The 27,457-nt window shown below is 39.9% G+C and overlaps 1 protein-coding gene across 1 annotated transcript in view; it reads right to left on the bottom strand.

Moving 5' to 3' along the window:
* Window positions 1–19,158: 19,158 nt before the first annotated feature.
* LOC126412163 (WD repeat-containing protein 81) overlaps window positions 19,159–27,457 on the bottom strand; it is a 300,014-nt gene continuing 291,715 nt past the window's right edge. Inside the window, exon 27 of the mRNA XM_050081630.1 lies at window positions 19,159–25,977. Within this exon, the coding sequence (XP_049937587.1) occupies window positions 25,746–25,977 (232 nt within the window). The 3' untranslated portion in view covers window positions 19,159–25,745. The remainder of the gene's footprint in view (window positions 25,978–27,457) is intronic.

The raw sequence follows: 27,457 nt of genomic DNA, 5'->3' as shown, positions 1-27,457 counted from the left end.
CACAACTATTTTATCTTAGCTATCTTACTACATCTTTGTATCTAATGACTTCCTTGTCAACAAAATGTAAAGCCCTACACTTTCTTTATTTTCCAATGTATAATCTAACAATAATGGGTCTTTGTGCCTGTTCATGCATAACATTATAATATGATGGTTGGGTGTGCTATATTATGACAATTCTGCCTCTCTCCACTCCACGAGTTTAATGACACCTGTTGCAGTTACTTATACTTTAAGGAAGTGGATAATGATGGGTTCAATTCAGAACAGTTATTGTCTGTGGATCACCAACACCACTCACAAATTTGACCTGTCACGGTTGCCATATATAACATGATGGATGGGTGTGTTACAATACAACATTTCTGCCTTTGTCCATCCCATGAATTTAAAGACATCTTTTTCAATTACTAACAGTTGAAGGAAGCACATAATGATAGGTTCGAATCAGAACAGTTGTTGTTAGTGGATCACAAATAGTATGATTTATTACATAAAACATTACTCATTCTACACACTTTTAAATAGGTGCAGTCAGTCATATTCCACATGCCACCATATGACACTGATCAGTTCACACTGACACTCTGAAGTGGACAATCACTTTTCAAATTATTATATCAAAAGTGAATTAGCAATTTCACCTGAACAATGCTGCCAAGCACATCATCTGAGCACATTTGACTCGAGCACAGATTTCAAACTCTACGCTCTCCACTCGACTGACACATCAAGTGCTCTTGCCCAGCAACAACAGTCACACATTATTCAAGACACTGTCATCAGGCAGTAATCACTCTAGAATCCTACCTCCACAAACAAGAGGTAGAAGCAATAAACAATCTGTGATGAAACAGATTGGTAATTTATGATCGAGCATTACATATAATGATGAGTACCTTGATGTGTGATGATACCAGTTCATCACAACATGTTACATTTATTTATGTTTAGGAGAAATGTACAACACCTGCAAAAAGCATCAATCCTCTACAGGTCTTACGCAGTTCACTAAAATTCTGTAGTGGTTATAACAGCCCATGACAAGGGGCAACTGGTCTAATGAATCACACGGTTCCAGTTTCATACCATATTTCAAATGAGATGCATGATACACAAAGACAATTTTCAGTTTATGTAAATTTCAGGTTTCACTAATATCCAGATCAGTCTCAGTTGCAATGGATATGTGATTGCTGTTTGTCTGACATATATAATGTGTGTAGTGACTTAAGTTTATCGATGATGGCTGCTGTAATGCTGAGACAGATTATTCCTGATAGCTTTGTGAACAAACTTATCCACTTATTCTCACATTGGTCATTGGTAATAAGAAGTGGAACTTGCTATGTGGGACCAAGTATGGCAAATGTATAGCTATGTGAATGCATGATGTCTGTTCTGTCAGACATGTCTGACAGAACAGACACCACGCAGAATCTGCAGCTGTTGTACATCATGTGTAAACTGACGGTGGAGAGGGGATGAAAGGAAAGGAGAGGAAAAGGAGGAGATCTCTGCTGTCAGCTGCATTGGTACATTACGTGGAATCAGTGGTGACAAATGAAATTGTGTACTGGACCTGGATTCGAACCTGGGATTTCCTGCTTACTAGGCAGGTGCAGTAACCACTGTGCCACACACAGCACACACTCCGTTCGAGAAACATACCAAGCCGTGGCTAAGCCATGTCCCTGCAATGCCCTTTCTTCCAGGACTGTTGATTCTGCAAGGTTCGCAGAAGAGCTTCTGTGAAATTGGGAAGTGCGGTTTTCATACGCCAGCAGGTCTCATGCCAGTGCACACACTGCCAGTGGGTCTCATGCCAGTGTACACGCTGCGACACACTGTTATCACAACTGCAATGAGTATCTCAGCATACCTCATAGCCAATCCACACTCCCACCGAGCACCACATATCCGCAGTCCCTGTCCATTTCTTTCATATTCACTCTCTGAGATTCCCAAAGGAAGTCGGAAGTATTTATGCATCTGCACTGAAGAATATAGATTCATTGCCCAGCTATGCCTATCAAATTATATGAATGCGTGGAAATGTCCAAAAGAACAGACACCATGCATTCATATAATGTGATAGGCTTAGCTGAGCAATGAATCCACCTTCTTCAGTGTGGATGCACAAATATGTTTGATGTGCTGTGGAAATCTCAGAGAGCAAATAGGTGGTGCTTGCTGGGAGTGTGGATCGGCCATGAGATGTGCCAAGTTAGTCCACGCTGTTGTGATAACACTGCATCCCAATTGGCACAGTGATTACCACACCTGCCTAGTATGCAGGAGATCTTGGATTCAAATCCTGGTCCAGAACATATTTTCACTCATCGCTGCTGATTCTGTGTAATAGACCAGTGCAGCTAACAGCACTGATCCCCTCCTTTTCCTTTCCTTTCTTCCCCTCTCCATCTTCAATTTACATATAAAGTGTATAGCTACTCCAAGGATCAATTCTCTCCCCCCTGCTTTTCAATATTTTTATGTTGAACCTACATGACAGTTTGCCATAAAATGTAAGAGTTTTCTGGTTTACTAATGACATATGTTTACAGGATGCATCAAAAAGGACATGACAACTTTGGAATGATATAGCAATGTATTGAGATAACTTACAGGATCAGTAGATGTGTCATTTTGTAGAAAACAACCTCAAATTTCACTTAAAAGGTTCAAGTATCATTTTAATTTAATGTGACAACCGTTGGTGATGCAGCAAACATCCCACCAGTAATCAGTTTCTTTCCACACTTGTTGCAGCAAATCAGGTGTAACTTGTGAAATGACAGCATAGATTCAAATTTTTAGGTTGGGTAAATTGTTTGGCAGGGGAGGTACAAATGCACAGTTTTTAGTGATACCCCAAACAAAGAAATCCAGTGGTGTCAAGTCTGGGGAATGAGGTGGCCATGTGATTGGTCCTCCATGGCCAAACCACCGACCTGAGAAGTGGTTATCGCAAAAACCTTGAACATCCATGAGAAATGAGGTGGTGCACTGTCTTGCTGGTAGTAAACCATCCCATCTCAGTCATCTTCAGTGATCTGTGGAATTAAGAAGTTTTCGAGCATATCCAGATACACAGTACCAGTGACACTTTTCTCCGTTAGGAAGAAAGGGTCTTACAATTTCAATTTGTTAAGGACACAAAACTCGTTAACTTTGGGGCTGTCGTGAACGTGTTCCAGGCTTGCATGTGGATTTTTGCTGCTCTAAATTTTGCAGTTGTAGATGTTCATCATGCCACTGATATGAAATGTCAACTCATTGCTGAAGATTATTGCGTTCAGGAATGTCTCATTTCCTCTGTCCGATGCAACATTTCCACACAGAATTCCCCATGAGCAACCTTATATGCATCACTAATGTTATGTGCCATTGTGAATCTGTATGGTTTCAAGTGTAAATGTCTATGCAGTACTCGCTAAAGAGTCTTTTGTGGAATGCCAGTCTCACGAGATGAGTGTTGTGTAGATTTTTTGTGGGCAAAGCCCTCCCTAACCCAGTGGTCATCAAACTTCTTTGCTCAAGAGCCAAAACTGACATTGTGGCCAGCACCTCAGGCCACCTATTATGTTCCAATCTTAATTGGTAACCCACATAAATTACTATGAGACCTCAACTGACTAGGTACAGTTAGGCCATTATAAATCAGCTGCCAGCCCCCAAGTACAGGTTGTTAAAAGCCAGCACCATTCCAAGCAATATGTGCCAACCGTTGTCTGTTTAAGGTTGCTGCCACCCTCAGCAACCTGAGGTGTGATACTGTAATTGCTTGATGAAGTAGTGTTCTGTTGTCTGTTGTGGTGTCTGCAGATACAAAGAGACTAATATTGTATATGCAAGAATATTGGTTAAAATTACATTCAAAGACAACAAAAAATGTTTCTTAAATTTAAAAAAAATTTACTTTGAACAAGCCTGTCAATGACATAAATAATAATGAATTAGCAATCACTATCCTAACTGAAAAATGCAGCTTATTTAATAACAATGAATGTACCTCCAAGGGGAAAAATTCTTGTCAGTGTCATCTTTCATAATCTCCTTCACAGCAATATAAATGAGAAGCCACAAATATTTAAATAAATAGGAACCTGTCTTAGAAAATAACGATTATTCATGAGTGCATTCATTATTGGATGAAGCTACTCAATGAAATTACATAAAACATGAGTTTTACTGAACAGACATGTAATTGCAATACTACAAGAGCCACACAGAGGAGGCAATAATTGCACACACATCTTTGCTTGAATGCAAGTGTCGGAAAGGGTGAGGATAGAGGCGAAAAATCCGCACATTGGGTTAATACATCAGAGGACTGGAATTAAATCAGCGATAACTTTAATTGTGATTCACACCCAGTGGCGCCAACTTGGGGGGGGGGGGGGGGGTCGGGCGAGGTACTTTGTGCCTCCCCCCCCCCCCCCCCCCTCCCAATAGTTAAAAGTAGGGCCACCCCCAATATTCAAACATGCATTTCTCACCACTCTCTCCCCCTTCGTCATCCTTTACTGGGAAATTTGTTAAAACTTGCACATACATTTTTGCATAATAGTATGTAACGATTATGTAGGAAAAAAATACCGATTTTACGAGCTATTGCATATTCCTTTCTGCTAGTCCTCCAACCTCTGCACATGACGAACTGTCGTGACAGGGTTTGTCCCCTGCATCTGTACTATTCACACACTTTTACTGTATGGAGGTATGCGGGGAATGAAAGCTCACCGTGAGCTCGCAGTGCTTTGGCTGCTAGGATGAGCTCCACTTCTTCCCACAGCAGCCTGCTGGCAGCTTATAAAAGAAACTAATGAGCAATAGTGACATCGAATTTGATGGCGATCGCTAGAAGGACTAGGTAACGTTAAAGACTCTTCATTCATTTTTGTAAATTCTATTGACAATCACTAGGTACAACACCACACAAATCAGCACCGGCTCCACTGCTCCAGGGATTTTGCCGCCCCACACGAACATGTCAAATGCCCCCCCCCCCCCCCCCTGCCCCCTGTTTTTGACATAGTCAACTTTTCCCATAATATATATCATACATGACACCTTATTTTCACATATCACACTCATTCGTCTCTTTGTAGTGAATATGTCTAAGATTAAAGCAGCGGTCAGTGATACATTTACAGTGCAATACATTTTAAGCCATTTTTGTTGGAGGAAATGTTTCTTTCATAAATTGGAGCACACTGTTTCTGTACCACAGATAATTTTCAATAAGACCCTTGATTTTATGAATAATTTGTATTTGCAATTTATTTTCATGCATTTCTTCATTTGCCGCCCCCAAAAATCTGCCGCCCTGGGCGATGGCACAGTTCGCCCCTCCACCTCCCTAGAGCTGACCCTGACAATAATCAACACTATTGTTACAGGGCTACTTCTCGTTAGACGCACAGTACTGTTTATGCAGGCTGCAGGTAATGTTGGCAGTCTTCCTGTGACTCGGTTCAGTTGTTAATCTTTCGTCCCTTATTGTCCAGTTTAAAACGGACAAGTTTATAATTGGGAAGAAATGTGACAATGTGGCAAGTGTTAGCGATGGTGAAGCTAGACCCAGTGTTAGTGGTGCTGTGTGTGACATCAAAGACACAGATAGTGACGGAACTGTGGCGGTGACAAAAAACACAGTTCCTGGAAAAAAACAACGCTGTTACCAGCCCTCTTGGAAACAGCAATTTGCATGGATCGAATAAAATAAGGTAAAAGATGTTATTTTTCGAAAAATTTGCAGACAAATGTTTGAAGAAAATCGTTTTCAGTTTCCTCACAAAATGGGAAAAACTTTAATGGAAACTGGTTTTTCAAACTGGAAGAAAGGGGTAGAAAAGTTGAAAGCGCATGAAGCATCGGGCTGCCACAGAGAAGCTGTACTGAAATTCAAATCCTGAAAATCGAATGTCAACGTATTTAGCCAGATTTCCAAAGAAAAACTGAAACAAATGAAAGAAAATCTAGCTTGTTTACTAATAATCATATCTTCCCTCCATTATTTAGCAGTGCAGGGGCTTGCAATACGTGGGCATACTGATGAAACACGTAACTTTGACAATTTATTACGCTTTCGATGTGAAGATAACCAGCTACTTTTAATATGGCTACAGTGCGAAACTTACAAATGGACATCCCATGATGTGCAAAACGAAATTTTGGCCACTCTAAGTCATACGCTTCTTAGAAAATTATTGGAGGGTATCAAGAGTGCAGAGTATTTTGAAATAATAGCAGACGAAACAACAGACATACCCACCAAAGAGCAATTTAGTATCTGTATAAGATTTGTTGATGCTTCGCTAGAGATAGAAGAATATTTTTTAGGGCTATACTCAATACAAAGTACCACAGCTAAGGCTCTGTTTGATATTATTATCGACATTTTAAGACAATGTGATTTGCCTGCATCTAATTGTAGGGGCCAATGCTTTGACGGTTTAGCTAACATTGCCGGATTATATAATGGCGTCCAGGTAAAGTTTATGGAAATGGAGAAGAGAGCTATGTTTGTGCACTGCCTTGCACACTGTTTAAATTTAACACTACAAGACACTGTGAAAGCAGTTCCAGAATGTCGAAATGCATTGAATGTTATGAAGGGCTCAATAAAACTGTTTGGTCACATCGATACCGTAAACATAGCACTACAGAGGAAATCCCTACACTTAGAGGAGGCCAATAAGATGATTTACACTCTTGTAACTTCTATCAAATTTATGAGAAACAATTTTGAATCATTCTGGGGTGAAGTAACTTCAAAATGTCAAGATATGGATGTTGATTCCCCAAAATCACCCCGTAGAAGAAAAGTCCCTAAGAAATACAATGACTCCATCAATTCATCTGTAGAAACATTCACTGAAGTATGCGACAAATGTAGAAGATTGTGTTATGAAACAATGGATACATCCATCAGCTTCTTGGAATCACGGTTCAAAACTTAATCATTCATGTTTGTAAATCAAATTGAACAATTTCTTCTTGGTGATAACAAACATTCATGTATCTTCGTTCTATAATGAGGCAGGATCCTCTTAATGCCATCACCCTTCTCAACGCCCATAGAGATGAATCGATGAAACTCGACCTTGATGCCATATGTGACGAGTTCATATGCAAGAATGATCTGAGGAGTAGTACATTTGCCATCAAGAATTAAGGTATGTTTCTTCAACTTTATTTATGTATTTGTTTTGTACCACTACTGACGTATACTCTGACTGAAATGACATTGTGATTGACGTTTCAGTGAGTCGAGGGGGGGCTAGTCGCCAGCCAATCGTAGTTTGCATGATTTTCAGCTGTTTGCATTTTTCATTATCCTCACAATCTTTTTTTGTTTCTTGAAAGTTGTTATGCTGGGAGGGGAATTTTCCGAGAATATGATGTCATAACTCAAAAGGGAAAGTATGCATGCATAATACACCTCTCTCCTTCAGCACTTGTGTTGTTCCATATAATTCTCATTCCATAGGTCATTTTAGATAGCTCAGAATTTAAGAATGTGATGTGGGAATTCCATTTTAGATTTTCTTGTAAGTAAACAAAGAAATTTTGTTTCAGTGACACTTAATTTTTTGGTTTTCCAAAGAAATATTTGGTTTTAATGGATTTATAATTTTGCTGTGTGTGGAATTGTATAGCGGCGTTTTTTATTCTTCTTTTTTTTTTTTAAGGGTTAATCAGTAGCTTATTCCTCACAAACCACTCTGAAATCTTTTTGTTTGTGACTTCAGCATACAACCTCAGAGCCTTTCTATTTCCATCTTCAATCAATACACTGGTGTCTTCTGCAAATAGGACTGGTTTGGAGTGTCGAACATGTAGATGGAAATGCAAAGTTATCTGTCACATGTAGTACCTAACAAAACGATTCTTGCCCCCGCCCCCCCCCCCCCAAAAAAAAAAAAAAAAAAAAAAAGGTCAAGTCGGTGCCTCTGTTCACACCTCAAAACTTCACAGTGGCTTGGGTTATGATATTTCACTGTAAAAATGAATGATTAATTGATTAATAACAGTAATGGTACTTATATTTAAATGAATTATGCAATACGAGAGATGATCACATATGTTTAATAAATGTTTATAATGTCATTTTTCTTCTACTCATTGCGTTGTGGTACAACAGCACTAATTCAGTCTCATATTACTTGCTACAAATAAGTACCAAATTTGAAGATGACCACTTCTGTAATGCATGTAAACAAATCCATTTATTTTCTTCGTAATTTGTACTATAGCAGCAGATCAGTAAGAAGCGCACTCACCCAGGATCTGTAAGTACTGAAAGGCAAACAATAAAACATCCCCCTCTCATATCGTTTAACCCTGCAGTGGCCACACTACTTACCCCTCTGCCGCTGAGGAAAGCAGCAGCCAACTTATCTCTTGGTCAAATTCACCAATCACAATGAAAATTAAGCACATCTTAAGATATTACTTTCTCTGTAATAATTTTTACTACACTCCTAAAAAGTTATTAATGTTAGCTGACTTTTTGTATTTGGCTGTTAGCTGCTAGGACTACGCATATTGTTGTAACATACAGCTGAGAACTGCAGGTCACACAAATACTTTGATCCAGGCTGCACATGGCCACTGTCCTACCCTGTTCAACACAATAAACAACACATGGGCAACCTGGTGATTTGTCATGTTGCAGTGAACCCTGTTTGGATGGGACAAGAGGTGTCAGGATAGGTGGGCGGAAAATTGAATGCATAAGATTTGCAGATGACATGGTGATCCGCACAGGAAATCAAGAGACGCTGATTCCAATTCTAAATGACCTGAATGAAGCCTGTGCAGCATATGGGATGAAAATTAATAAAAAGAAAACTAAAAGCATGCTCATAGGCTTAAAGAAGAGAAAAGTGAAAATTAAGTTGGGGTCAGAAACAATGGAACAGGTAAGAGCTTTCAAGTAATTGTTAAGTTGGATTAAAGAAGACATGAATTGCAAACAAGATATCAAAGTGAGAAAGGCTCTGGCACAAGAGGCATTTCAAAAGCAGAGAAGACTCCTAACTAGTTGTTTAAACGAGGAATTAAGGAAGTGACTGGTTAAGTGCTTAATAAGGAGTGTGGCCTTGTATGGAGCAGAAATGTGGACTCTGAGAAAGCAGGGTGGGAAGAGTATTGAAGCTTGTGAAATGTGGATATGGCGTAGAATGGAGAAGATCAGCTGGACTGATAAAGTTAGGAATGAGGAAGTACTGAGGAGAGTTGGAGAAGAACTGTGCTACAACAGCACTAAATCAATCTCATGTTACTTGCTACAAATAAGTAACAATTTGAAGATGGCCACTTCAGTAATGCATGTTAAAGAACCCATTTATTTCCTTCGAAATTTATACTATAGCAGGAGATCACTAGGAAACTAAACTGGATAGGCCACAATCTAAGAAGAGATTGCCTTCTAGTAGAGGCAATTGAAGGTTTCATTCCGGGAAAAAGAGGAAAGGGCAGAAGAAGGTTCCAGATGCTGGATGATGTCAGCAGGCCACAAGGAGTGTGCCAAAGAATGAAGAGGAATGCAGAAGACAGAGAAGCATGGATGGCTATGCAGTCAAAACCTGCCGCAAGGCAGACACCCTAATGATGATGAGTGAACAACCTGTCTCAACGAAACTATTGTGCCCAGATTAACTTGTGGGCCCACATGGAGGTTTTTTAGCATATTCAGCATGAAATTTACACTCAACAGTTGTTGCAGAGTATGTTTAATGAAACCAAAACACACAGCAAGCAAGCTCCACACCAGTAAAAGTAACCATTTTAAATATGCACTACTCTGGTGCTCCTGGTGGTGGAATGGGGTGCTGATGTACTATATGAATCAAACATGAGGTTGTTTGCTACAAAATGACACATTTACCGATTCTGTAAGTTATATTAATAAAATTCTGTATCATTCCAAAGCTGTAAAGTCCTTTTGATCCACCCTGTATCTTTAGCGAGAGACCTTTTAGAGAACATTCATATGTGTCGAAGAATGGTTTTGATATTGACACGGCAAGTCTTCAGTTCTGCTCTTCACCAGACACAGGGTTCCTACAATGGGGATGCTAAAGCATGGACTGTATAAACTACCAGTAAAGAAAGTAGTCAAATAGTGTGGACTCTATACTGACCACAAAGTTTGGTGGAAGGCACATATTACAGAAGTTGTCAAACTATGAAAAGTGCACTAATATACTGCTAGCTACAATGGAACTGAACTAGGGGGTAGGTACAAATTATATTGTGTTTAGGTACATCTGTATATTTATTTTCTTTTCTTTCTTTGGGGTCAGCCCCAGACAAATGTCTAAAGACGATTAGACAAATCTCAGTACAAAGCACATGAAGTATTCCTTGAGGCAACACAGTTTACACTGACTAATGCTTTTTTAGTTGAAGCAAATAAGCCTCCCCTACATCTGAGTCATGAATATGTGAATGCAAAACTTTTATTTAAATGGTCACACTTCACACAAGACCAGATATTACAAAATGTCTATATATTAATGAGTAATACTACATACCCGAATACTGGTTCAGTAAAAGTCTTCCTACTACTGCTGCCACATACATGGATGCTAGTCTATTTCTCAAGCAAAAGCATGTCCGCACAATGAGTACTCTGGTAATGGAAATTACAGTATCAGTGCATTAGAACCACAAGTTGTATTTGACCTGGACTTTGGCTGTAGTTATTCATAATTGCAATTTTGGCAGAGTACCTCTCCAAACACAAAAACGCAATCATCATCTACATTGATGGTTTAAAGCATGAAGATGGATGTGGTTGCACTTACTGGCACAGCAGCTGTCATCCAGAAAAGAAATTCAAGCTCCTATGGAATACACGATTATAACAGCCAAGCTTTAAGCTATCCTTTGAGCCCCTTAGTAAACAGAGAAGTACTTAGGTTCATTATTCTTCTTGATTCCAGATCAGCATTGGAACCATTAAGACATCTGCACAGTGGAAGATCCAACCATCCAACATCATGAATCTAAGGCTACAGATAACAAATACAAATCGGAACATTTCCATGTGGTGGGTAAAAGCAAACTGTGATGTACCTGAGTAGACAAGCTAGCCAAAGCAGCCATCTACACTCCTGGAAATGGAAAAAAGAACACATTGACACCGGTGTGTCAGACCCGCCATACTTGCTCCGGACACTGCGAGAGGGCTGTACAAGCAATGATCACACGCACGGCATAGCGGACACACCAGGAACCGCGGTGTTGGCCGTCGAATGGCGCTAGCTGCGCAGCATTTGTGCACCGCCGCCGTCAGTGTCAGCCAGTTTGCCGTGGCATACGGAGCTCCATCGCAGTCTTTAACACTGGTAGCATGCCGCGACAGCGTGGACGTGAACCGTATGTGCAGTTGACGGACTTTGAGCGAGGGCGTATAGTGGGCATGCGGGAGGCCGGGTGGACGTACCGCCGAATTGCTCAACACGTGGGGCGTGAGGTCTCCACAGTCCATCGATGTTGTCGCCAGTGGTCGGCGGAAGGTGCACGTGCCCGTCAACCTGGGACCGGACCGCAGCGACGCACGGATGCACGCCAAGACCGTAGGATCCTACGCAGTGCCGTAGGGGACCGCACCGCCACTTCCCAGCAAATTAGGGACACTGTTGCTCCTGGGGTATCGGCGAGGACCATTCGCAACCGTCTCCATGAAGCTGGGCTACGGTCCCGCACACCGTTAGGCCGTCTTCCGCTCACGCCCCAACATCGTGCAGCCCGCCTCCAGTGGTGTCGCGACAGGCGTGAATGAAGGGACGAATGGAGACGTGTCGTCTTCAGCGATGAGAGTCGCTTCTGCCTTGGTGCCAATGATAGTCGTATGCGTGTTTGGCGCCGTGCAGGTGAGCGCCACAATCAGGACTGCATACGACCGAGGCACACAGGGCCAACACCCGGCATCATGGTGTGGGGAGCGATCTCCTACACTGGCCGTACACCACAGGTGATCGTCGAGGGGACACTGAATAGTGCACGGTACATCCAAACCGTCATCGAACCCATCGTTCTACCATTCCTAGACCGGCAAGGGAACTTGCTGTTCCAACAGGACAATGCACGTCCCCATGTATCCCGTGCCACCCAACGTGCTCTAGAAGGTGTAAGTCAACTACCCTGGCCAGCAAGATCTCCGGATCTGTCCCCCATTGAGCATGTTTGGGACTGGATGAAGCGTCGTCTCACGCGGTCTGCACGTCCAGCACGAACGCTGGTCCAACTGAGGCGCCAGGTGGAAATGGCATGGCAAGCCGTTCCACAGGACTACATCCAGCATCTCTACGATCGTCTCCATGGGAGAATAGCAGCCTGCATTGCTGCGAAAGGTGGATATACACTGTACTAGTGCCGACATTGTGCATGCTCTGTTGCCTGTGTCTATGTGCCTGTGGTTCTGTCAGTGTGATCATGTGATGTATCTGACCCCAGGAATGTGTCAATAAAGTTTCCCCTTCCTGGGACAATGAATTCACGGTGTTCTTATTTCAATTTCCAGGAGTGTATTATGGAGCAATAGGACACAAAGAATTACCATCTACAGATCTTCCAATTGTTACTAAATCAGCACTCAGAGAAAAGTGGAGCACAGAATGGCAATAGACCATCAAAAACGAGGGCAAGGATTATTTCAAAGTGAACCGTGTACTGATTCCTAATATCTGCCACAAGAAAAATCAATGTTCAAAAGACTTAGGAACTCTATAATGTGCATCACTACAAGATGAATCTTCATCGTACTGGCCTGGCTGCATCTCCATTGCACTAGTTTGGTGAAGAAGAGGATGTGAATCACATTTTTTTAGGCTACATGGACAGATACTACAGTACAAACCACCACCTGCAATGTCTATTCATCAGTTGCTGTTTGCCAAGATGTACCAGCATATGCTTGGAAACTTGAAAGTATATCACCATTTATAAGCATTTTTGTTGGAAGAGTAGCTCAGCTTCCACTGAGATTCAACTGTAATTTCATGTTTACGATGATGTGTATGGTATGAAACCCAATGTGCATGTTGCTCTCCAATGTATTCAACCTTTTATGCACAATGATGACTGTTTAAGCCCTGCTCTGATGAAAAACAAAAGAGCTACATACTTTCCTACTAGACCACCAGACCCACCCTCTTTGATAAGGTGTGGCTATAATAGTCTAAGAATTATCATGTACATCTCAATTGTATTGTACATTCACGTTTTGTAACAAACTTGTTATTACCTTTTAAATTAGGACATGTTTCAGAGATTTGGACTTAATCCACATTCACGAGAATCATTTCACTTGGGATCTGTGGAAGATCCATTAGAATGTCTCTCTCTCTTTGTAAATGTAGTGGATATTCTTGAGATATGACACATTCAACATCCTTGAGAACTTATTCATTATACATGTGTGGAACAAAAAATAAATCAAATCTAATTTACAATTCTTCTGAACAAATCTTTTGAGACCTGTACCTAGGTTAATAGCATTTTTTATTATCCTTCTGTCATGCATAGGTAAATAATCTCATTATTTGTTGAAGAGTATAGAAGAGAAAAGAAGTTGTCAATGACAGCTGCATGGTAACCTTCTATCAGTATTACACATCTGTACGTGAGGAATAAGGTTAAGTTGGACACCAGTTATTCTGGATTCACATACTACCTGACACACAATGATCCTTCAATACCCTCTCTACAATGATTCTTCATTATATCTGCAAAATCCTATTAATTTAATCTCCAAGTGCCATGATGATAAAAGCATTACCTGGTTTATAAAGTTGTATTGCCAACCAGCATGGATTTCAATTACACAGGTCATGCAAAATTCAATCTTCATCACATATTATCTGGAAAGCCACAGATCAAGGTAATCACTGGTGCAGTATTTCTTGACTTCCAAAAGACTGTTCATGTTGTATATTAGTGATCATGAAGACACTATTAATAGCAATTTCAAATTTTATCAGATGATGCATTTGTCTACAATGAAGTGCTGTCTGAAAAAAAGCTTCATAAATATTCTGTCAGATCTCCTTAAGGTTTCAAAGTGCCACAAAGATTGGCAACTTTCTTTAAATATTAAGAAATGTAAAATTGTGAACCTCACAAAACTAAAAGAGCATAGTATCCTATAACTATAATATCAATAACTCTTGAATGGAATCTGCCAACTCATATGAATCCCTGGGTGTAAGAAGTTGTACGGGTATGAAATTGAATGATCACATAGGCTCTGTCAAAGAAAAGGAGATAGCTTATAAAACACTCGTGCAGCCCATACTGGAATGTTGCTCAAATGTATGGGACCTGGACAATATGGTGGGGATATTAAATGTATACAAAGAGGAGCAGCATAAATAGTCACAAGTTTGTTTGACCCATGGACGAGTGTCACAAATATGCTAAAAAACCTAAAGTGGAATCGGCTTGAGTTATAGGTGCAAACTATCCTGTGAAAGCCTAGTTACAAAGTTTCAAGTGTCAGCTTTAAGTGAGAGATTTAGGAATATATTTCAAACTACTATGTACTGCTTCTGCAGGGATCACCTGGGTGAGATTAAACTTATTACAGCAGGCACAGAGGCATTTAAGCAATCATTATTCTCACACTCCATATGTGAATGGTATGGAAATAAGCCCTACTAATCGATACAATGGGAATTACCATTTGCCATATACTTCATAGTGATTTTCACAGTAGACATTTATATGTAAATTTTGATGAATTCTGAAGAGATTTTTGGCAGTTTGAATGTTGTATTCCTCCTCCACCACCTCTTCTTCTTCTTCTTCTTCTTCTTCTTCGTATTTTCCCATTTCTCCACAGGGTATGCATTGTTAGACGGGTCAAGGTAATGTTGGTGGGGGGTTGATGGCTGGATGCCCTTCCAGGTGGCACCACTACCACTGGCACAAGTCGCGTATCCCATCTGTCTCAATCAAGAGTAAATCTCATATACAAGCGTGAGAACATTTTCTAAATGCTTGTGTAGCATGTACATGAGGCAAGACGTGGGGATAAGACTTAGCTCATCAGCTGCCATCGTTAATGTACAAAGTGGATTCAATCCTGGGCAGACTCACATCCCTATATCACTGAGGTGGTGTGTTAATGTACTTGGCTATCCAAGTGAGCAAGTTTGAATGTTGGATTGTTCTTAATATTTACGACTGGTCTGACAGAGGTTCCGTCTCTGTGAATTATCAGCTGTGGCCTGAGGGGCAGTGCCTGGTCACTCATTATTAAAGTGTTTCTTGTATTGTGGGTAAGAATTTTGTTATTTGAAATTTACTTCATCTCATTCTATATCTGACTGTTGTCATAGAATAAGTTCTCTATTTGCAAGGTGCTTTGCTCACAACTACAATGTAATTCCAGAATGAGATTTTCACTCTGCAGCGGAGTGTGCACTGATATGAAACTTCCTGGCAGATTAAAACTGTGTGCCCGACCGAGAGTCGAACTCGGGACCTTTGCCTTTCGCGGGCAAGTGCTCTACCAACGGAGCTACCGAAGCACGACTCACGTCCGGTACTCACAGCTTTACTTCTGCCAGTACAATGTAATTGCTATTTTCGGCTTATTTGTTGATATGGGAAGTTGTATTGTGTGGCAATGGGTTGAAAGGTGCTGGCCCATGGAGATATCTTCAATAGGGTTGGTGTTGGTTATGCACTGAAAGCCAGCCCCCCCAACCCATGAACCATGGACCTTGCTGTCGGTGGAGTGGCTTTCATGCCTCATTGATACAGATAGCCATACCATAGCTACTACCATGATGGCGGGGTGTCTATTGAGAGGCCCGACAAATGTGTGGTTCCTGAAGAGGGACTGCAGCCTTTTCAGTAGTTGGAGGGGCAACAGTCTGGATGACTGACTGATCTGGCCTTGTAACAGTAACCAAAATCGCCTTGTTGTGCTGGTACTGTGAACGGCTGAAAGCAAGGGGAAACTACAGCTGTAATTTTTCCAGAGGGGATGCAGCTCTACTGTATGGTGAAATCATAATGGCGTCCTCTTGTGTAAAATATTCCGGAGGTAAAAACTCCCAAACGGACCTCCGGGTGGGAACTACTCAGGAGCATGTCTTCCTCAGGAGAAACAAAGCTGTCATTCTACAAATCAGAGCATGGTATGTTAGATCCCTTAATCAGGCAGGTAGGTTAGAAAATTCAAAAAAGGGAAAGGTTGAAGTTAGATATAGTGGGAAATAATGAAATTCGATGAAAGGAGGAACAGAACTTCTGGTCAATGAATACAGGGTTATAAGTACAAGGTCACATAGGGGTAATGGAGAACTGGATTTAACAATGAATACGAAAATAGGAATGCAAGTAAGCTACTATGAACAGCATAGTGAACGCATTATCATAGCCAAAACAGACACGAAGCCCGCCTACCAAAGTAGTACAAGTTTACATGCCAACTAGCTCTGCAGATGATGAAGAAACGTATGATGAGATAAAAGAAATTATTCAGAAACTTAAAGGAGACAAGAATTTAATTGTGATGAGGGACTGGAATTCAATATAAGGAAAAGGAAGAGAAGGAAAAATAGTAGGTGAATATAAACTGGGGGAATGGATTAAAAGAGTAAGCCATCTGGTAGTGTTTTGTAGAGAGCATAATTAAATCATTGCTAACACTTGATTTAAGACTCATAAAAGAAGGTTGTATATGTGGAAAAGATCTGGAGACAACAGAAGGTTTCAGATTGATTATATAATGGTTAGACACAAATTTAGCAACCAGATTTTAAATTGTACGAATTCCCAGGGGCAGATGTTGACTCTGACCACAATTTATTGGTTATGAATTGTAAATTAAAGCTGAAGAAATTGGAAAAAGGTAGGCAATTAAGGAGATGGGACCTGGATAAGCTGAAAGAATCAGAGATCATTGAAAGCTTCAGAGGGAGCATCAGGCAATGGTTAGCTAAAAGGAATACAGTAGAAGATGAATGGTTAGCTTTAAGAAACAAAATAGTGATGTGAGCAGAGGATCAAATAGGTAAAGAGACAAGACCTAGTGGGAATCCTTGGATAACACACGAAATTTGAATTTAGCTGATGAAAGGAAAAACTTTAAAATTTCAACACATGAAATGGGTGAAACAGAATACAAGTGTCTCAAAAAAAGGGGATTGACAGGAAGTGCAAATTTGCTAAGCAGGAATGGCTAGAGGACAAATGCAAGGATTTAGAACTGTATTCCAATAGGCAAAAGATAGATACTCCCTACAGGAAAATTAAAGAGGCCTTTGGGGAGAAGAGAAGCAGCTGCATGAATATCAAGAGTTCAGATGGTAAACCTAACCTAAGCAAAGAAGGGAAAGCTGAAAGGTGGAAGGAGTGTATAGAGCATCTATATAAGGGAGATGAACTTGAAAGTAATATTATAGAAGGGGAATAAGACTTATATGAAGATGAAATGAGAGATATGATACTGAGAGAAGAATTTGACAAAACTCTGAAAGACCTAAGTCAAAATAAGGCCACAGGAGTAGACAACATTCTGTTAGAGCTACTGACAGCCTTGGGAGAGCCAGCCATGACAAAACTCTTCCATCTGGGTGCAAAATGTGAGACAGGCAAAATATGTTCAGACTTCAAGAAGAATGTGGTAATTCCAATTCCAAAGAAAGGAGTTGCTGACAGGTGTGAAAATTACTGAAATATCAGTTTAATAAGTCATGGTTGCAAGATACCAACATGAATTCTTTACAGAAGAATGGAAAAAACTGGTAGAAGCACACCTTGGGGAAGATCAGTTTGGATTCCAGAGAAATGTAGGAACATGTGAGGCAATATGGACCTTACAACTTATCTTAGAAGACAGGTTAAGGAAAGACAAACCTACATTTATAGATTTTGTAGAGTTAGAGAAAGGTTTTGAAAATGTTGACTGGAATACTCTCTTTGAAATTCTGAAGGTAGCAGGGGTAAAACATAGGGAGCAAAAAGCTACCTACAACTTGTACAGAAACCAGAAGCAGTAATAAGTGTCTAGGGGCATGAAAAGGGAGCACGGGTTGAGAAGGGAATGAGAAAGGGTTGTAGCTTATTCCCGATGTTATTCAATCTGTTCACTGAATAAGCAGTAAAGAAAACCAAAGAAAAATTTGGAGTAGGAATTCAGGGAGAAGAAATAAAAACTTTTGAGGTTTGTTGATGACATTGTAATTCTGCCAGAGACAGCAAAGGACTTGGAAAAGCAGTTGGACAGAATAGACATTGTTTTGAAAAAGGGATATAAGATGAACAACAACAAAAGCAAAACAAGGATAATGGAGTGTAGTCCAATTAAATTAAGTGATGCTCAGGGAATCAGATTAGGAAATGAAACACTTAAAGTACTAGATGGGTTTTGCCATTTGGGTAGCAAAATAACTGACGACAGCCAAACTAGAGAGGATATAAAATGTAGACTGGCAATGGCAAAAAAAGAATTTCTAAAGAAGAGAAATATGTTAACATCAAATATAGATTTAAGTGTTAGGAAGTCTTTTGTAAAGGTATTTGTCTGCAGGGTAGCCATGAATGGAAGTGAAACTTGGATGATAAACAGTTTAGATAAAAAGAGAATATAAGCTTTCAGCATGTGGTTCTACAGAAGAATGCTGAAGATTAGAGGGGTCAATCATGTAACTGATGAGGAAGTACTGAATAGAATTGGGGAGAGAAGAAATGTGTGGCACAAGTTCACCAAAAGAAGGGATTGATTGATAGAACACATTCTAAGATCTCAAGAGATCGCCAATTTAGTATTGGAGGGAAGTGTGGGGGTTTAAAGTCATAGAGGAAGACAAAGAGACGAGTACACTAAGCAGATTCAGAAAGATATAGGTTGCAGTAGTTATTTGGAGATGAAGAGGCTTGCACAGGGTAGAGTAGCACAGAGAGCTGCCTCAAACCAGTCTTTGGACAACAACAACATGCACTGAAAGAAACTAGATAGTTGTCAGTCTTTGTCAGATGAGGAACTGCAGCCAGGAAAGAAGCTTTTAGTGGTCACGTCACTGGGTGGGCTACACAGAAAATTCAGAAAAGGGTGGTAATATGAAGTAAATCACAATTAAATACAAAAAGAATAATTTTATTAATCTTCTTTTTCTTTCTTTTAAATGTAGTATATCCTGGCAAGATATAAAAACATCTTTGATGCACAGCTACAAAACTAATCTTTTATGCTAAATATAGTCAGTGGAAATGGGCAACAGATTCATACTGATGCAACATATTTTTCTGTTGACAATACAGTAATATAACACTATAGTTTCTCCATAAAAATATGATAATTCACATATGTTATACATTTAAATAATGCAATTAAATAATTACATCACTTATTGCTTTCTAAAATACATATGCCACTGTCTGGAGTTGTAGACTTACTTGCTAGGTTTAGGTACATTTGGAAGTTTAATCTGCATATGGGTCATATCAAAAGGCAGTAACTGTTCTGCATTTTGATATATACACATGTACTACATGGACAAAAGTATTCAGACTCAGACCTGGAGATGTGTTTTAGACACAGTATCTTCATGTGCTGTGGACAGAACACACAGTCATATGGAAGCAAGAGGCAATAGACTAGAGCATCCAGCATTATGCGCTCACTCCCAAATCAGTCAGATGGTTACATGTTTAAGGTATAACAGAATGATTGAAGAGAATTTGGTCTGATTAAAACTAACCCAGTCAATTGTTTTTGATATCATAAAGTGGAAATGTTACAACACATTCACAACACAGAAGTGGTAGTGGCCACATCGCATTTTGACTGAGTAACATCATCATTGCAGTCCCAACTGAGAAATTTGACATTGTAACAGAATTTAGACCTAACAGTCTAAACACATTTTTTCCCCTCAAATTGCTCATAGGTACCATATTACAGTGATAATACTAGATGCCACCCTGTGTACTGCACAAAATAACACTGTACTTTGGAACAAAAAAAGTAAGATTAGGGTTTAACATCTTGTCAATGATGTGGTCATTAGGTATGGATCACAAGCTCAGATTGAGGAAGGAAGAGAAGGAAACTGGCAGTGCATTTTCAAAGGAACTCCGATTTTAACCAATGCCTCCCAAAGTCAATTCCAGAAACCCCCCACTTTATAACAGTGAAGACACTTCAGTGGAATGGTTACTTGCACTGCACAAGTGGCATTTTTAAAGAACTAGGTGGGTTTACATAACAGTATCTACTGACCCATACAGCATTAACAATAAATTTGCAAGCACAGGGGTTACAAGTGGTCCTTTTCCCTGCAGTATAATGAAATTCTCATCTGTCACGTTCTGATCACCATGAACACTAGTTTAGGATAAACACTGAACATAATGGTGTGGCAGAGCATCCAATGATGACATTATGTTGTAATGCTGTCTATGGAGGAGTGTGTTTGCAATAAACTGATACTGGACTGCTCATATAGGTATTCCAATTTGAGGCTAACTGAATATTTAAGGGAATCCTACACTGTGTACTTCTTTCAATACCACAAAAAGATTTGTACTGATACTTGCTCTTCTTGCACAGCTTGAAGAAGACTGGTCTCCTGTTTCTTGGGAAATCTTTCAATACATGATCACTGCCTTCAGTTTCTATTGCTAAAGGAACTGACAGCAAATTGTATCTGTAAATGCAAAGAAGACGCAACTGCAGTGTGTGAAATATGTCAAAAGTAGGTAATTATAAAACTGTACACAGCTATGAGCAGCAGATCTACTTCCATTTAAACTCTAACATAACAGAAGCAGTAGATCTTTCCAGTGTTGAAGAGCACTTAAAAATGGTGAACTGTTTTCATCCTTTTTTTCTCTCTGGAGTATCTTCATAACAGATGCCTACTACAATTACACACATGGAATTGTTTTCAAATGAATAATTATTACTGTTTGCTATTACAAAGATTTCTTTCATACAAACTACATCAAGACTGTTTATTCCTGTATACTGCACAATTTACAATTTTACAAGTTGCTACTCAACTGTTCCTGAAACATATATGATGTGCCAAGCATCATTAACAGTATAAGAGATCAGTTGTACTGCAAGGTTCATGTCTTGTTTGAGAAGCTGCAGCAAAAATAAAATGGCTTGATTAAATTATGCACTTTTTTTTCTGCTTCTGAGTTACCTCTTGAGGAGAAGGTTGAATTGGGTAGGCCATATAGCAAGAATGACAGAGAATAGACTACCTAGAATGGCATTCAGCAGAACAATAGATGGAACAAGAGGGAGAGGGAGACCCAGAAGCAGATGGCAGGATAACATTCAGGAGGACACAACTAGGATGAACAACAACAGCAACTGGACAAACAGCACATTGGACAGGCAGCGCATTGGACAGGGAGAAGCGGAAGAGGGTCATAGAGCAGGCGTATGGTCAATAAGGCCCTTGCCACATGTAAAGTAAAGTAAATTAAAGTAAAGTAAGAGTTACCTCATTCTGTATCTGCATACTGCAGGTATTTACTGTTTCGTGTCTGGTCACAGTTAAATATACAGTTTGTAATAGAGCTATAGTAGCCACTGTTGAATGCTATGTTTCATTTTGATTTGCTACATGATCAGTTTCTTTGTGGCAGAATGAGTGATAAATGAGTTCATGGTCAGATCATTGATGCTACAAATGTCTCATTCTTGGAAAAGAATGAAGAAGGAATATATATGTTGATTGAATTACATTCTTGCCTGACTCAGCATATGGAGAGAGATTACCAGTATACATCTGTGTGTGTGTGTGTGTGTGTGTGTGTGTAAGGGGAAAGAACCAGCTGTATCCATTAATACAGACAACTCTTTCTTTTTGAACACAAAAGACAAAAATATGAGGGGCATTCAATAAGTAATGCAATACTTTTTCCCTCGGCCACTTTTGGTTGAAAAGAAAATGCAGAACTTCTTGTGGGAAACTGCAGAATATTCTTGCTTCTGCACCTATAGTTTCATGAAGTTATGATAAGTGGTGGTGCTGTAGGTAACCTTCAAAATGGCATCTGTAATGGAAGTGCTTTCCAAGCAGAGAGCTGTCATTGAGTTTGTTTTGGTGGAAAACTTGAGCATCTTAAATACTCATAAGCACTTGCAGAATGTCTATGGAGACCTAGCAGTGCACAAAAACACAGTGAGCACTGGGTGAGGCATCTGTCATCATCGCAACAAGATCGCACAAACCTGTCCGATCTCCTGCATGCCAGCCAGCCACACACAGCTGTGACTCCTGCAATGTTGGAGCGTGTGGACACTGTCATTCAAAGTGTTCAATGGACCGTAAACAAATACCTCACTGATCAACTGGAATTCTCTGCTAGTGGTGCTGACACATCCGTCCTCCGGTTGGAGTACTGTTCTTCCTCATCCACCCTACAGCCCAGGTGTCTCACTTTCCAACTTCCATCTGCTTGGTCCAATACCAGATGCACTCCTGGGAAGCAGTACATGGATGATGGGGAGTTTATTGATGTAGCAAGATGATTGCGCTGATGTCATGCAGGCACACATGCCTTCCTAGTAAGGCGACATAAGCCTGTCACACTGAATGGAAATTATGTTGAAAAATAGAATTTCTTAGCCAAACGGGGGAGAATAACATGGTGTATTTGAAACCTGAATAAAACAAACCTGCTTTCAGAAAAAAAATGTGTTGCACTACTTATTGAATGCCCCTCGTATATTCTGCAATCTGAGAAATGTTAATTAGTGTGTATGTGTTTTGTATGGTGTTAAATATAGTGCTACTCATTCTGTGTCAACATTGGTTTATGTCAGTTTATATTCTTCTATATTCCAATATTGCATTAAAACTTTTCAACCCTACAAGAGCAGCAATATGGTTTCTTGGTCTCTATACTCTCTCTCAGAGAGAGAGAGAGAGAGAGAGAGAGAGAGAGAGAGAGAGAGGGGGGGGGGGAGGGGGGGGGGGTACTGAACATTGCATAAATGTCACATGCTTAATTTAAGATAAATAATGATGGAGTGCAACATAATGGAAAGACATATTGTTATGATTAAAACACATCACAGGTATGGAAATCATAGAGAAAAATGAGTGGGACATTGCACATAAGGAATGTATCGTACAGAATCTGACAAGGGACATTAGTTCAGTTCTCCAGATGTCAATCCAATCATCACTCTGTTGAAAATATCACCACCACGAGTGATATATTTTTATGAGCCAGAGGAAAATCAAAGTCAATGTGGGAAATGCAAAAACAATAATGTATTTGTTATGTGAGAGATACCCTGACCAGTAGTTTTCGCACATTTGCACCACAAAACACCCTCAGACATCTTATGATTTGGCACTGTGTGCCTTCTTTCTTTGAGTGTTTCTGAATGCTGATGTGCACACTACACAATAAGAAGCCAAATTAATGTCTACACCTCAGATTAAGACTCAATATGACATCTTTCAAATTGAGCTGTAGATGGGCAAAAGACACATGTACATTTAATAAAAAAGGAAGAGTGGCTACTGTGTCACGTAGAACATCTGAAATGTATCATATTGTAAGTTAATCATAGAGAGCATAGTTTACAAGCAGATACACATATTCATTGTGGGACGTGAAGTATCTCCTTTCTTTATCTTCCTCTTTTAGAATAACACAGTAATGGCACTGAAAGTACAACTTACAATATTAAACAATTATATGAAATAAATGGGTCATTTTTGATGAGTTGTAGGGAATATTTCTTCACAAAAGCCAGAGTAAGTGCACCAGAACAAAACTGATACAGGAAACAATACACCTGCTTAAGAAAATGTGAGCAAATGAGTTCCCATCTGGGGGTAAAATATCCAGTTAGTCTCACATAATATTTATCCACTAAATAATGGCTTTTCTTCATGCCAAACTTATTTTTAACTGAAATTTGTACAAGCTTCATTGCACATAACTATGAGGGTAAGTCAATTATATATAAGTTATATTTTTGTTTATTCTGGCAGTACTGTCATTTTATGTTGATGATGCATGCTTTGTTTATTTGTTGTATGTCTTTGCAATTTTCGAGCTGCTAGGTTAGTTTCGTTATCGCTGCCATGCTGTTAATCATGACTGCTCTGCTGTCTATTTGCACCAAAGAAGAGCAACATTCAGTGATCCGTTTTTTGTGGTCAGAAGGCATATCAGGGGCCGAAATTCATCGAAGACTTTTGTACAGTGCAGGAACAGTGTTTTGCCACAACGGAGTGTCTATGAATGGATTGACAAATTCTGAAATGGTCGCACAAGTGTTATGCACGATGAAGGAGCCAGACAACCATTTACCACCAGAAATGAAGAAACCTTTGAGCATTCACATGAAATGATTCTCTTAGACAGATGATTAACTATTGTCAAAGTGGCACACTGTCTGCAAATTAGTCACGGTTCTGCCTACAAAATCATCCACAATGGACTTGGGTTTCATAAAGTTTGTACAAGATGGGTCCCAAAACAACTCGCACAGTTGCATAAACAAATGTGCTTGGACATCTGCCAAAAACATTTGGATCTCTGAGGTAACAAAGGGGACTACTTCTTAGACAGGATCATTACTGGTGACAAAACATGGATCCATCATTATGAGCCGGAGAGTAAATGGCAGAGTATGTAATGGAAACATTCAAATTCGCCATGCAAGAAAAAGTTCAAGACCCAACCGTCCGCAGGAAAACTGATGCTTACGGTGTTTGGGACACAAAAGGTCCTGTACTGGAACATTATGGGGAAAGGGTCACAACAATAAACAGTGTACATCACAGTGACATGCTTACTACCAGGATAAAGCCTGCAATTCAAAGCAAAGGCTGAGGGTTGCTGTCAAAAGGTGTTGTGTTGTTCCACGACAATGCCTGTCCACATACTGCTGCCCACACTGCTGAAAAGCTCCACAAACTCAAATTTGAAGTACTGGATCATCCTCCATATAGTCCCAGTCTTACCCCTTCTGATTATCACTTGTTTGGTCCACTCAAACAGGCATTAAGGAGCCATCAATTTGCCTCGTACAAAGCAGTGAAAGAAGTGGTGCATTCCTGGCTCACAGCTCAACCGAGAACCTTCTTTTATGATGGCAGCAGGAAGCATGTACAATGATGGACCAAGTGCATTGAAACACAAGGAGACTGTGTCGAAAAATTATGTTCTTGTAAGTTTCCCATTTGATTACAATAAAATTTTATAATTACTTTGCAGATAATAATTGACTTATCCTCGTAGTTTTAACTCCACTCCCATGCAGCTTTTAAGCCTATTTGGTTATCAAAATAATACTAAAGCATGATTAATAACACTTAAAATAAATACTGGGGCTGTGCTTTCATTTTAAATCAGATATAACTGACAACTAGTTTACACAGGAACAAACTTGCACAGCTGCTGGAAATGCAGTCCTACAATAATCACTCAGCAGTCATGTAATTGGTTTTTCGTATCTTTCAAACTTTCTGCCGTTATGCTATGAATACTATATTAGTACAAAAAAAACCTTTACAAACTTTTAGTGATGAAGACAATGGAAATTAATAGCTGCACATTCTCATCCTAAGCTTGTATTTGGACAAATAATAATAATAATTATTATTATTTTGTGTGTGCTTCGATATGCAATGGAATGTTTACAATCATATTATTAATTGAAGTTTCTGTAAATGAGATCCAAAGAAATGTTTTTCGTTTCCATATTGCTGACATACAGTTCAACAGAGCAGTGTTATGTTCCCTGAGTCAGCGCCAAGGAGCAGCAGCCTGTTGAGAGGAAGGACAGCCATGGACGTAAGAACACCTTTGAAGGTATCGGATCGCAGGCGAGTTGACGTGTATGAGGCATCCATATCAACAGCAGAATGGACTCCTATTCGGCTAGCTGTGGTCCCTGATATCAGTTCCGATCCATAGCTCATAAGACAGTGAACAGGTTCTGTAGGCCCTCTGAAGCAAAAATCATTTTACCAGGTAGTAAACAAAAACTGTATAACAAGAAACAATTTTGATATAAAATGTGAACACATAAAGCAACATTAATGACAGCAACAGCAGAAATCCTAAGATCAAAAACCTACCGAAACATAAATGGCAAATCACTTTTCATATTACAAATGACTTCATTACTGATAAATATAATGTAATAAAAAGAAACTGGTGACATTAATGTAATTTAATAAAAGGAAATCAATGCTGTTTTAGTTTCCAAGTTCATATTATTTGTTGAAAGAGAAAGAGAGAGACAGAGAGAGAGATACATAGATATCGTACGCATACACAAAGTGTGGTAAGAGTGGACACTTCATAGAACTGTGCTGAAATATTGTCTGATCATGTCTCTGTCACTTCCATGTACAACCCTTATAAAGTTACAAAAAGTAACTGATGCAACAGCCTGATGCACAGATTTGCAGTACATAATAAACATGTGTAAAGGATGTGCCAGACAGTAGGGGATTTTAATTTATTATATGAGCTTTCAAATGGTAACTTCATTTTTCCATTGCAGCCAAGCCACGGCCAGCAGTGTTAGCTGCCTGTAAATTCTTTAATCCCACAGTCTGGTAACAGGAAGTCAGCACCGAGGAAGGGCACCTTGATCACACACCTCTCTCATGTGCTTACAAGGTAATGCTGCCCGAGGCGTCGCTTAGCAGGCAACGCTCTGGAAAATTCCATGCCGCCTGCACGGTTTTCTTGGTCCTGTCCAATCAGGGTGGAGGAAGCCATGTGGTGCGGCGAATATACCTGGTCGCCTGTCTCCGGGCCCGCTCTCTTGTATTCTAGTTCACTAGCAAGTCGGACACGCGCCCTGTAGCAGTGTAGACCTTCCCGCTTCTCCCGGTGCTGCAGCACTGTGGACTTAGTTTTGGCAGACAACAACTTTCGTTAGCTTTGCAAACTATGGCCCGCCAAACTCTACGCTCTGGCTCACCCTCACCTCCCTAGGCCCATGTGACCCCTTTTTAACATGCTTCCGCCAATAAATAGCCTTTGTCTAAATTTTGTTCTATTCATTTTATAACGCCCACCGTCTGCCCATATGCCCATCCTGTACACATGGTAGCAGTGTAACAATAGTTTACCATTTGACTGTGGATAAAAAAGACCCCTAATAGCTTGCTAAGTCTACATTCTCTTTTACATGGCAGAGATATTGTAGTGGACTCTGAAGAAAACAACCAAGAAGGTGTGGTACACCTATACTAAATATACGAGCCCAAATGTATCAGTTGGAAAAGGAAAACAAAAAGTAATTTTCTGCACTGGAAGAGAAGAAAGAAAACTGTGAACTTTCAAGCTGAGAAGATGTCCTCTCCAGGGATTAAGATGTTCTCAAACTTTATAGGATGCAACACCAACACACACTCACAGAGCAAAAAACCTGCAGCCCAGTTGGCAAGGCTGTGTGATACTATGACAAACT

The sequence above is a fragment of the Schistocerca serialis genome, chromosome 7 (assembly GCF_023864345.2).
Source record: "Schistocerca serialis cubense isolate TAMUIC-IGC-003099 chromosome 7, iqSchSeri2.2, whole genome shotgun sequence".
NCBI lineage: Eukaryota > Metazoa > Arthropoda > Insecta > Orthoptera > Acrididae > Schistocerca > Schistocerca serialis.
This window is presented reverse-complemented; position numbering and strand designations above follow the sequence as displayed.